The sequence below is a fragment of the Protopterus annectens genome, chromosome 5.part0 (assembly GCF_019279795.1).
Source record: "Protopterus annectens isolate FY-2018-M chromosome 5.part0, PAN1.0, whole genome shotgun sequence".
Classification (NCBI taxonomy): domain Eukaryota; kingdom Metazoa; phylum Chordata; order Ceratodontiformes; family Protopteridae; genus Protopterus; species Protopterus annectens.
In genome coordinates this window covers 1,883,324,834-1,883,337,792 of record NC_056735.1, presented here as the reverse complement: position 1 = coordinate 1,883,337,792, position 12,959 = coordinate 1,883,324,834, and the positions used below count along the sequence as shown (strand labels likewise).

Below are 12,959 nucleotides of genomic sequence, written 5' to 3'. Positions count from 1 at the left end.
TATTTCAAAATATCCATCTCAGTCAGGCTGGCTAGATACATTATGGGGAAGAGCTGAATCCTGATACCAGAGAGGGGTAAATATAGCTGCTTGGAGTCTGGTTTTAGAATAATGTTTTTCTGGACTTGGTACTGAGTATTTAAATTTTAATGCAAAAGAACTAGCCTGGAACCCTCTTTCTGCAATCAGCTAGAACCAGTAAACTAATTATAGTAAAAAAAACTCACTAATTTGATTTTAAAATCAGTGCAAACAGTAACAGTACAGTCAATATTAAACAGTTTTATCAAAGGACTTTTAGCCTGGTGAGTAGTTTAAGGGGCGAGACTTTGCAAAATGATACTTATGTGCTTATTGTCAATAGCCAATAAATGGGGAAAGGGAGGGAATTATGTTGTCAAATTATAAAAAAGGGGCAGGCAGCAACAGATACACTACGTTTAAGAACCAAACTACAGTAGACCCTTACTAATTATTTAATTCATTTTTATTATTAATAACTTACTAATTACTTAATTCAGTTTTATTACTAATATCACCCCTCCTTATACTGGGAAAAATAACTTGAATCACAGAGAATTTAAAACTGTGGCCATAAACCATTAAAGAAATATGTTTAGCCAAAGCATTATTTAAATTTAATTTTTTCATGTCCTAAACATGTTGTGCTATAATTTCATTTCTTCATGTCATAAACATGTTGTGCTATACACTCCATGAGTGTTCTGTCTGTCTTGACAATATAAAACAAATGCATAGGACTATCTGATCAAACAGATGGTATAGGGCTATAACAAAGTTGCTGTTTTAAATTCACTTTATTTTTAAATACAAACCTAGGTGAAGTTCTGACAAGCGTCTCAGGTTAACTAGTTAAAGTTGTCCAATTTTGCCTAAAATGTATGGCAATATATTTATAATTACTTCCATATGTTGGTATATGGTTGTAATTATATTATTATTGACATACTGAATAGTCCTAAGAATGGCAGAATGGCATATACATTTGTCTCCATTGTAAATATTGTCTATACATATATATATATATATATATATATATATATATATATATGTATGTGGCTCTAGGACTTTTGAACGAAAGTTCAAAAGCTCAAATCCATTACCACCGAACAAAGTTTAACGAAAGCACTTTCATCAAAAAAGCACTTTCGTTAAAGTATGTTAAAAAAAAAAAAAACACAAAATCTACTTGAATCCAGGGGGGCAAGCCCCCCTGCACCCCCCAATGTGGGGGGGCCACACCCCCTACTTTAATATTCTCACTGCGAGGTTGCACTACAGTGGGGAAAAGGGAATTTCCCCTAACCTCACCGTAGTACGACAGAAACAACAAGCATACTTACATGAAAGGGCTGCTTCGGTGAATAGCACTTTCACGCAAGTATGCTCATCAAATTGGGATTCGGTGAAAGATGCAGTCGAGCATCTGTACGGATCCCATAGATATATACATACTAAACTTCTAACCTGTAAGAAATAATGAAATAAAAGAACCAGAGGCCAGTATAACATCCCAAAGCTTCGTAGTTTTATTGAGCGCTTCCGTTCCTTAGTAGTTTGGAACTTCTTCAGATTAAAAAAAAAAACAAAAAACTGGACACAGTTTTAAATTATCTATGCTTCAAGTTATTTTTCCTACTATAATGAAGGATGATATTAGCAATAAAACTGAATGTAAGGAATACCTTTGGATTAGTATTAAGTGCTAAGTTTTCCTGGCTTAAATAAAAGATGCTTTTTAAAGTCAGTGCTTTTTTCCAGGTCATTCATTATTAATGATGTGACTTTTTAAATGAATTTAACTTTTAAAAACTTGAAAAACTTTTATGTAACATGAAAGCGTATGTGTATGTATGTGTGTATGTGTGTGTGTGTGTGTGTGTGTGTGTGTGTGTGTGTGTGTGTGTGTGTGTGTGTGTGTGTGTGTGTGTGTGTGTGTGTGTGTGTGTGTGTGTGTGTGTGTGTGTGTGTGTGTGTGTGTGTATGTGTGTATTTATGGATATACTTCTGTTCTTCAAAATTACACTTTCTCAAAGAACAGAAGTATGAACCCACTTCACTGAAAGTGCATTTAAGCGAAAATGCACTTTCTCGAATCACACTTTACCGAAGCACGGTACAGTGGGGGTAAGGGAATATACCCTTTTCCCAACTGTAGTGCGATCTTGGAGTTAGTATATTTAAGTAGCAGGAGTGTGGGGGGTGCAAGGGAGCTTGTCCCCTGTAAAAATGTGTTTGTAGTATTTTTTATGTCTAGTTTTGTGCTTTGGTAAAGTATGATTCGCAAAAGTGCATTTTCACTTAAATGCACTTTCGCTGAAGTGGTGTCATACTTCTGTTCTTCGAGAAAGAGTAATTTTGAAGAACAAAAGTAGACCCATATATATATATATATATATATATATATATATATATATATATATATGTGTGTGTGTGTGCGTGTGTGTGTGTGTGTGTGTGTGTGTGTGTGTGTGTGTGTGTGTTAAAAGTGTTGTAGATTAATTATTTTTATTAAGAATGAGACGTGTTGAGTATTGCCACTGAGAAAGGAAAATGTCTGATTCTTGCCATATTTTTATACTTTATTACTAAAAGTGTGGGTTGATAACTAAATTCTTTATGTGGAATCAGCACATATGCCCTACTCTATCAGATTACAGTAATCAAACTTATCTCAGATGGATGGGTAGAGGAAATAACAAAACCTTCTTACACTTTCTTTCTGCCATGGTTTTTGCTTAAGCCACATTCACATTAATGAAATCTCATACAAATCGCACACATATATTAAATTTGCACTTGTGTTTTTTTATAGCTTTGATTGCTCAGGCATATGCTCTGAAAGAAGAAAATGACAGTCTGAGATGGCAACTGGAAGCATACAGAAATGAATTAGAACTATTGAAGCAAGAGAAGGGCCAGTTTTATCACAGTGAAGAAGACCACACAAAAGACCAGCAGATGCAGTTCCTGCAGCAGGCTATGCAAGGCATGCAGCAGGTACACAAGATTATGTTTTGTTGTACTTCTGTATCTCCATTTAGAATGATCCATAATATCTGGTATTACTTGGTAATGTTGATACTTTATGACCTCATTTATATTAGATGGTGTTAGGTTTGGAGTAGTCATTTATGGGAGAAGAATTAATCATTTCGCAGTGATACAAGAATGTTCAGATAAAAATTATATGATGGAAAACCATATCTGTATACAAAATACAATATATGTAATTTCCTTAGTAAAATAATTTCTGTTTGCCTTTTGCATAATGAATTGTTTAATACCCCTAACTGAGACACAGACATTTACTTAGATTTCCAAGACAAAATTGCTACAACTAGGGGTTACTGGGATGTTTACTTTTAATGATGATAGCTGTGATGGTAGTATCCCTGTGGCATCAGTGGTAATTATGGAAACCTATGAACATGAGATAAACAGAGTTGTTGCTACTGCATACAAGGACAGTGGGCAAAACAAACAAAAGCAAAGTAGAAAACTAGGGGGAGGGGGTTAGGTAACACAGAAGAGTATGTGGTGCCAAAGATGAGTACAATTTGAGAATGTCATCAGTGCATGGATGTCTATCACTGAATGCACAGATCACTACAGTACTGTACCATGCAGACTCAGTGTCACCCCTTCATTTAGAAGAAATGTCATTTAAATTATATAGCCCAGTGCTAAATGATATCCTCTACTCAGTTACATTATAGTGGACAACTGTGATACATTGTATAGATCATATAAACCAAGTTTTGAGTAATATCTCCAATGCAAGTAGATAGCAAGATAACATTCTTTGCCTATTGATAGTTATATAAATATAGTGGCAAAGAGCAGTTCATGTATTCCAAGGAGTGAAACATTTCTGAAGGATAAAAGCTGTTCAAAGGTCAACACAAAAATGAATTAAAAAAAAAAGTTAAATGTAACATCATTTCACATAACTTTATTACATTTTTTAAATGCTTTTGTTCTTAAATGTTTTAACAGAACATCATTGGAACTAATATAAACTGTAATTTCCACTCCTAATATAACCCTTTGATTCTAAATTAAATTACTTCAACCACCAGTCAATTGCAATAACCATAATAATGTACTAAATCATGATAAAATAAAACTAAATCATAAATTATCATTGTATAAAAATACTAAATTCAAACAATATATTTTGCACTAATTTGAAAACCCTTAGCGTAAACATTCAAGCTTCAAAATCCTTCACCGTTTTGTATAAAATAAACCACTTACTAAATAGAATAAATAAGATGGAATAAAAACATTCAGGAAAAAGAGACTAAAGGACATACAAGTTCATTAACAACCTTCTATTAAAGCTTCTTAGCCCAGTGCTTTAAAACACATCTTATTCAATGAACTCTGATTACCAAGTAGTTTATTTCGCAGACATAATATTTTCTGCAAGTTTGGAGTTACAGGATCTTTGTGTTTTCCCCTTTCATCTATGAAGTGAGAGAAGTTAAAATAAATAAGCAGGGAGGTATACCCATTGTAAAACACATAAGCAAATAGATAGATACATAGATAATTTTTATGTAATTATATTCCGATTATTAATACTAGAACCAGTTGCTAAAACTCAAGCTGATGTGTCATCCCTGTTATATGACCACTCAGAGTTCTGTAACTCTGCATCAGAAACTCTGACTCAGTAATATTTAACCTTTTTTCAAGGAAAAGAATCATGGGCAGGCATAAAAAAGAAAAGTATAAATTAAAATATAAATTAGTGTAGGGATAAAGATATCCAGCTGTGTCAAATACACAACAGAAAAATTTAGTTTCCTTCTATTACCTTTCCTCATAATCCAGTAAAACATTCATACAATATACAAATTACATTAGGAATACAAGGCCACACAAAAAGAACAAAATGGGGAAAAAAAGGATTAGTGAGTATTGCACATCTAAAATAATGTTGCAGAAAGATTTTACAGGCAGCGAATAATTCATGTGAAATATTTCACCATGCCCTCAAAATTTCAAATTCCTAAAGACGTGCTACCATTTAAAGAATACAATATTCCCTTCATTGTATGGGTATGCCATCATATTTTTCTCCAACAGTTTCCATTGCCTCATAAAAACATTCCCAGTTATTTGTCTCTTTTACTTAATATAGTTCGCAACCATCTATCAGATAATAGGAGTACATGAGGTGGTCAACTATGTTTTCATGGAATTTAAATCCATCAAGTATGTTTTGATAATTGCTTCACTGAAACGTGCATTCCTGTAAGCTTGATGTCACAGAACAGTGGAGCTAAGGAATTTTGTCCTTATTCCCATTCTTGATTAATTTGAATATTTTCACAAAAACAGTGATATGCAAGTGGTTCTATTTTTTGGGCTTTGGAATTGATGGTTTGTGCTCATAGGAATGGGTGCAATAAAACTCTTTTTCCTAGTAACATGCCACCATATTCATAAACACAATACTCACTAAGTTGTACATGCTGTCTTTAATATGCGGTATTGAGTCCTGTTGTTCATATGATTCATAAATATGGATCATGGTAATAACATGGAGCAAGCATAAAACATACTTTTATCTGTGACCTCTTTATGTGTTGTAAGTAGACAGACTGCAGCAGCAGGGCCAGGATAATGCTGTATCAGAGGAAAATGAGATACAACTCCAGGCACTGAAGGAAAATGATCTTGGTCTTCTGTGCTGGTGTAGGCCAAAGGTCAGTGAGATCAGCTATGAGAGATCAAGTTCCACCAAGTCAGTGCTGTAGGTAAACATGGCTACACAGTACATACATATCACTACAGTTTGATGTATGTGAGAGGAAGAGCCAATAAATAGGTCTCTGACATTGGTTATACATGCATTGCCATAAGGCGGTGCCTCACCTCATGACTTTATCAAAATGTCCCATTCTTGCTGTTCCATGGGTCATCCATCCACAATCCTTTTTTCTATTTTGCACATGGGGTCGGGGTGTCACTTCAACAGTGATAGTCATCTAGAACCAAGTTTTACACTGCCGGTTCATAATGCATAAATCTTTCATGGGACATAATTTGAGAAAAGCAGTACCTGATTGTGTCTTGGATGTAAGTTGCCAGGTGGATGCAGAGTTATGTCTTCATACATGGCAGCATATGTTTACACTTATGTGTGATTCTGATGGCAGGTATTTATAGATATTACAATTGTATCTGACCTTTCTTCATCAATCTCTCCTAGCAAAACTCAAAGATCTCCATCACACCTCTAAAGGAGAAAATCGTGTTATATGTTTGACATGTCACATGATATAGTGTAGTGGTGTTGGTAAACAAATGATTTATCTTGTCCTTGAGGTATAATCATGTTCTGTACTTTGCATTTCAGGTATATTAGGTATATTTCATTGCATCATTGCAGTATCAGCTAAGACTTACCAAGTATCAGCTAAGACTTACTTGTGAGTTGTGCTTATGTCATATAGAGATGTCCACATGTGGTACACTTTGGTTTGAGGCAAGGCTTGTGGATGTCAGTTCACTGGTGTATTGGTGTGATGCTTGTGTGCTGCTCTTAATTCCACCAGATCAGAAGACACTATTACAACTGCTGAAACTGTCAACAGTAGATATGAAAACAGGACTACTAAGCCCAGAGGTAAAAGCATAACTATCACTCCTTCTCATGGTACTAATGAGGTGCAGGGTGATGGGACAAACATAAGATATGACTCCAGACATGAAGAACACAATGATGATTTCAATATCTGCAGAGCCCATTCTGCAACATTTAACAGGGTGCAGATGCATTGAAATGGGCATCATGCTAACAAATGTACCTGTACCAAGCTGCTCCATTATTGCTAGACAGTGAAAGATTAGCAGCACATAAATGGACCCTGTACCAAACTGCTTTAATGGTGATGATGTTGATAAAATGGGATATTTGATAAAGCCTGCACCACTGCAAGAACCACCGCTGGATAGTTTACATAAATTGTATATATTACATTCACGGTACGGCTGCCACAATTCCTTTACATGTGTTATGCTTCTCATCTGTAAGTACCTGATTTCATTCCACAGAGTTCTAGCATGCTGTAGCAAAACTAATGTCAATATAGAAAAAGTCTGTCTGATGGGGCAAAGTTGAATAAAGTGGCAGACAGGCAGCTCTCATATACTGGGGGCAGGGTTTGGGTAAACTTGCTGCTTGTTATACCTCTATTGGAGACCAACAGTTTCATAGGACATTTCATGTTAACATAAGGGGTGACAAAGACATCCTGACATCATAGGAGTGGCTATTGGTCAGCTAGGGACTCTGACCAACTCAAGAATAGTGGTTTTGAGTTCCAAATCACACAACTCTCCTAGTGAAATATCTATATTTAGTATTATCTTGCTCTTTTATTATTTATTATTAAATATATTTAAACATTTCATTGTGGCTAAGCTGTGTAGAGATATTTATGTTGTGAAAGTACAATAAATATTTATTTGGTGGCACTGTGTGGGCCACTCCTAATAGCCTTGCTGTTGGTCAAACTGGTAATAACATGGAGCAAGCATAAAACATACTTTTATCTGTGACCTCTTTATGTGTTGTAAGTAGACAGACTGCAGCAGCAGGGCCAGGATAATGCTGTATCAGAGGAAAATGAGATACAACTCCAGGCACTGAAGGAAAATGATCTTGGTCTTCTGTGCTGGTGTAGGCCAAAGGTCAGTGAGATCAGCTATGAGAGATCAAGTTCCACCAAGTCAGTGCTGTAGGTAAACATGGCTACACAGTACATACATATCACTACAGTTTGATGTATGTGAGAGGAAGAGCCAATAAATAGGTCTCTGACATTGGTTATACATGCATTGCCATAAGACGGGTGCCTCACCTCATGACTTTATCAAAATGTCCCATTCTTGCTGTTCCATGGGTCATCCATCCACAATCCTTTTTTCTATTTTGCACATGGGGTCGGGGTGTCACTTCAACAGTGATAGTCATCTAGAACCAAGTTTTACACTGCCGGTTCATAATGCATAAATCTTTCATGGGACATAATTTGAGAAAAGCAGTACCTGATTGTGTCTTGGATGTAAGTTGCCAGGTGGATGCAGAGTTATGTCTTCATACATGGCAGCATATGTTTACACTTATGTGTGATTCTGATGGCAGGTATTTATAGATATTACAATTGTATCTGACCTTTCTTCATCAATCTCTCCTAGCAAAACTCAAAGATCTCCATCACACCTCTAAAGGAGAAAATCGTGTTATATGTTTGACATGTCACATGATATAGTGTAGTGGTGTTGGTAAACAAATGATTTATCTTGTCCTTGAGGTATAATCATGTTCTGTACTTTGCATTTCAGGTATATTAGGTATATTTCATTGCATCATTGCAGTATCAGCTAAGACTTACCAAGTATCAGCTAAGACTTACTTGTGAGTTGTGCTTATGTCATATAGAGATGTCCACATGTGGTACACTTTGGTTTGAGGCAAGGCTTGTGGATGTCAGTTCACTGGTGTATTGGTGTGATGCTTGTGTGCTGCTCTTAATTCCACCAGATCAGAAGACACTATTACAACTGCTGAAACTGTCAACAGTAGATATGAAAACAGGACTACTAAGCCCAGAGGTAAAAGCATAACTATCACTCCTTCTCATGGTACTAATGAGGTGCAGGGTGATGGGACAAACATAAGATATGACTCCAGACATGAAGAACACAATGATGATTTCAATATCTGCAGAGCCCATTCTGCAACATTTAACAGGGTGCAGATGCATTGAAATGGGCATCATGCTAACAAATGTACCTGTACCAAGCTGCTCCATTATTGCTAGACAGTGAAAGATTAGCAGCACATAAATGGACCCTGTACCAAACTGCTTTAATGGTGATGATGTTGATAAAATGGGATATTTGATAAAGCCTGCACCACTGCAAGAACCACCGCTGGATAGTTTACATAAATTGTATATATTACATTCACGGTACGGCTGCCACAATTCCTTTACATGTGTTATGCTTCTCATCTGTAAGTACCTGATTTCATTCCACAGAGTTCTAGCATGCTGTAGCAAAACTAATGTCAATATAGAAAAAGTCTGTCTGATGGGGCAAAGTTGAATAAAGTGGCAGACAGGCAGCTCTCATATACTGGGGCAGGGTTTGGGTAAACTTGCTGCTTGTTATACCTCTATTGGAGACCAACAGTTTCATAGGACATTTCATGTTAACATAAGGGGTGACAAAGACATCCTGACATCATAGGAGTGGCTATTGGTCAGCTAGGGACTCTGACCAACTCAAGAATAGTGGTTTTGAGTTCCAAATCACACAACTCTCCTAGTGAAATATCTATATTTAGTATTATCTTGCTCTTTTATTATTTATTATTAAATATATTTAAACATTTCATTGTGGCTAAGCTGTGTAGAGATATTTATGTTGTGAAAGTACAATAAATATTTATTTGGTGGCACTGTGTGGGCCACTCCTAATAGCCTTGCTGTTGGTCAAACTACCATTTGTGTTAATATTAATATTACACGTTAAGATTGGACACCCTTTGTTAAGGGCCTTAAAGTAGCCAATAAGGAGTTAACTGGTGGCAGTGATAACTAACTTATAGTCTGGGCAGAAGGGAGCATAGCTAGGAAAACTGTGCCAGACGTTCCCAGGTGTGTGTGTGTGTGTGTGTGTGTGTGTGTGTGTGTGTGTGTGTGTGTGTGTGTGTGTGTGTGTGTGTGTGTGTGTGTGTGTGTGTGTGTGTGTGTGTGTGTGTGCATAAATAAAACCTCAGTGAGTGTGTGTGTCAGCTACTTGGGCAGGGACACAAAGCACTGGTTGGATGGAGACAGTGCTGGGGGTCTTGGCTTGGTCACTCAGCTGAGATCTCAACTCTATAGCTCTGCCAATGGGGGAGTCTTATTGGGGATCTGGAGAAACAGTGAGAAACCATCCCGGGACTGACTGTGGTCTCTCTGTCCTCTTAAGGGACATTTCAGTTGATGCAGAGAGCTGCATCTGGAAATGCTGAATGTGTACTTGCTATCCTCCCAGTGTACGTCCCTCATTGTGGACAGTGGTGAGGACTGAGGCTTCTTGATTACTGGTCCAGTGGTGGGGCGTCACACTGGGTATGGGCAGAGACCAAGAGTATAGCTGGAGACTGTGCTGGGTGGGAGGATAAAAAATAATATCATGCATGATATTATCAGACATGCATGGTGGTAACACAGCATTTTATTCTAGCAACTTTCCAAAATTATACAAGCAATGTTTAAAATGTGTCCCTGGTTTTTGGGCTTTTGCCCCCCCCCCAATAAATGTTGGCTTTTTCCAGATTTCTTGTGCTGCAAAGTTCAGAGATACAGCTGAGTGTCGAGTATATTTTACAAGGAGCTGAGAGCTGCAGGGGAACTAAAGTTTAATGCTGCTTATGCTGAGTCTGCTTATATTGTTAATAGCACAACAGGTAGTGTATTTGCTTTTGATGCAGAAGGCTGTGGGTTCTTCTCCCACAGTAGGTAGTTGCATTGCTGATACTGTACTGTGTTGTAAAGGGGGTGGATGCTGTAGTCCTTTTTGGCAAAGATATCTAGTAGTAACTATGAACCTGTTAGTTTGCCATCCATTCCCTATTGCAATATTACTAGCATATCACTTTTTTAATGCAACATAGGCAATTTATTCCTCAAGGGCAACAGGCACTTTATTTGTAGATGAAACAATGAAATATAAAGTTGTTTGCTAGCAACAACCTCTTCATTAGTTACATATTTCTTTAATGTGGAATTGTGTAGATGGCTTTTACTAGTTCAGAGATTGTGCATATTTACTGATACTGGTGGACTGTAGAAGTTTGAGTAGACTTTTATGATGGAAATGTTCTGAATTGGGCTGTTTTGTCATTATTGGTGCATGCATTTTGTTTCATTGTTTACTGGAAAAATGTTCAAAACAATAATTTTAAAATGCTATCTAACAACTATACCGTATTGTACAAGGAATATAATTTAATACAATCAGGAAGGTGTATCATAGAGCATGTGCATGTTCCATGTGCAAGGGGGCCTATGATTTGAAAACAGCACAAAGTTAATCTTTATCTGCCACTGGCAAAATGTATTTTCTTTGAATGTGGGTTTCAATGAATGTGAGTTTCAAGGGCAGAGAAGTTTTAATGCCAAATCTAGTTTCATTGTGAGACAGCATTGCTTTGTTTAGCAGATATTTATTAGTGTCCATGCTGTAAAATGCAAAATAAAACTTTTCTGGCAAATCATTTAGGAATGAAGTCACTAAATAATGACAGACATTAAGTTTCAGATGTCATAACCTTCAGAAAAATGCATGCTAAAGCAAGACTTGTTATTCTATCAACTGTCTAAAGTTTATACAAGATCAATTTTTAGTACTGTTTGTATGTTCCCCCAATATATTTGGTCTTGTCCAGATTTCCTGCATTAAGAGGTTGAGAGGTACGTGCAAATTAATCGCTTTATAGACTTAGGAATATCCAAACCTCTCAACTGTTCACAATTTTGGCTCAAAATGTTGCTCCCCCCTAATAATCCCTCTGCAAAATAGCAATTTTGGAAGAAAACGTGGAGGCTTTCAGTTATAAACAACTAATGATCAGAGTTATACATTACTTTTATTTCAGAAATGCATGTAGATTCTCTAATTTTGTCAGCTGCTCAAGTTAACATTGCTCATATTAAAATGGTGTCCCTTCTTTGACAGGTTCCCAGCTGTATTGTCTGGCAATTTTATATTTTTGCATCACATTTTTGGTCCGTTTTTTATAAAATTGCAGTTTTCTGGCAAATTAGTGGCAAATCATTAAAGACTGAAGTTAGAAAATAATGGCAGATATTTGAGTTTCAGATTTCATACCTTTCAGACAATTCGTACTAATGCAAGACCTACTACTATTCTATTATCTTTCTAAATTTATAAGGGCAATATTTAAAAAACAAAAAGTCTTTATTTTTGGGCCTTTGCCTCAGTTTTATTTATGGGTTTGTTGCTCTAAGAGGTTGAGAGGTATGCATGTGTGTGTGTGTGTGTGTGTGTGTGTGTGTGTGTGTGTGTGTGTGTGTGTGGTAGGTAGCATACCTCTCAACTGTCCGAATTTTGCAGAATGTCCAGATTTTTGCCCCATATTTTTTGTCTGTTCCTCATAAATTTTGTGATTTTCTAGAAAATCATTGAAGGCTGAAGTTGCTAAATAATGACACATTTGAGTTTCAGACTTCATGCCCTTTAGAAAAATTCATACTAGCACAAATCCTGTTATTCTAGCAACTTTCTAAGTTCACGAGAGCATTATTTAATATATGTCCCTGTTTATTTTAGGCTTTGTCCATATTTCTTGCACTAAGAAGTAGGTGGGGTGTGTGTGTGAATGAAACACCCTAATTAGGGGTAGCAAGTGGTTAGTAATTTACTCAAGCTCAAAACCTGTACCTTAGTTACAGAAAACAAAAGCATGAATCCTCTACCTCAACTACCATGCTGCATTTTTCAAAGAACTGACTTTCAGGTTCATTTTCACTTCAAGGAACCGAGTTTGAGTGAATCTATATTATATTACTGAAGAGGCATTACAGCGAATGCCTCTTCATCGATACTAAAAGAGCGAACCATGAATTACGAGAATGGCCATAGCTTGGCTGGGGAGGAGGGTAGCAGTTTGAGAGCTGTGAGTACAAATTTGAAAATCCTAGCTACATCCCTGCCTGCAGTGTTCAATGGCCATTTCATCCTTCTACCACTGCATAATTTAATCATTGCCCAGAATCTGTGGAAGTAAAGTACAATATGAATTTGGTGTTTAGATTTTTCATACCACTCTCACATTACACCTGAAAACATTGACACATTAATTAGCAACTAGTTAAACTGGGATTGTTAAGGCAGCATTCCAA

At 36.6% G+C, this 12,959-nt stretch overlaps 1 protein-coding gene across 1 annotated transcript in view; it reads left to right on the top strand.

The window, feature by feature from the left end:
- ENOX1 (ecto-NOX disulfide-thiol exchanger 1) overlaps positions 1-12,959 on the top strand; it is a 2,044,058-nt gene that overhangs the window by 1,635,868 nt on the left and 395,231 nt on the right. The window contains exon 11 of the mRNA XM_044071707.1: positions 2,837-3,021. Coding sequence (XP_043927642.1) covers positions 2,837-3,021 — 185 coding nt within the window. The remainder of the gene's footprint in view (positions 1-2,836; positions 3,022-12,959) is intronic.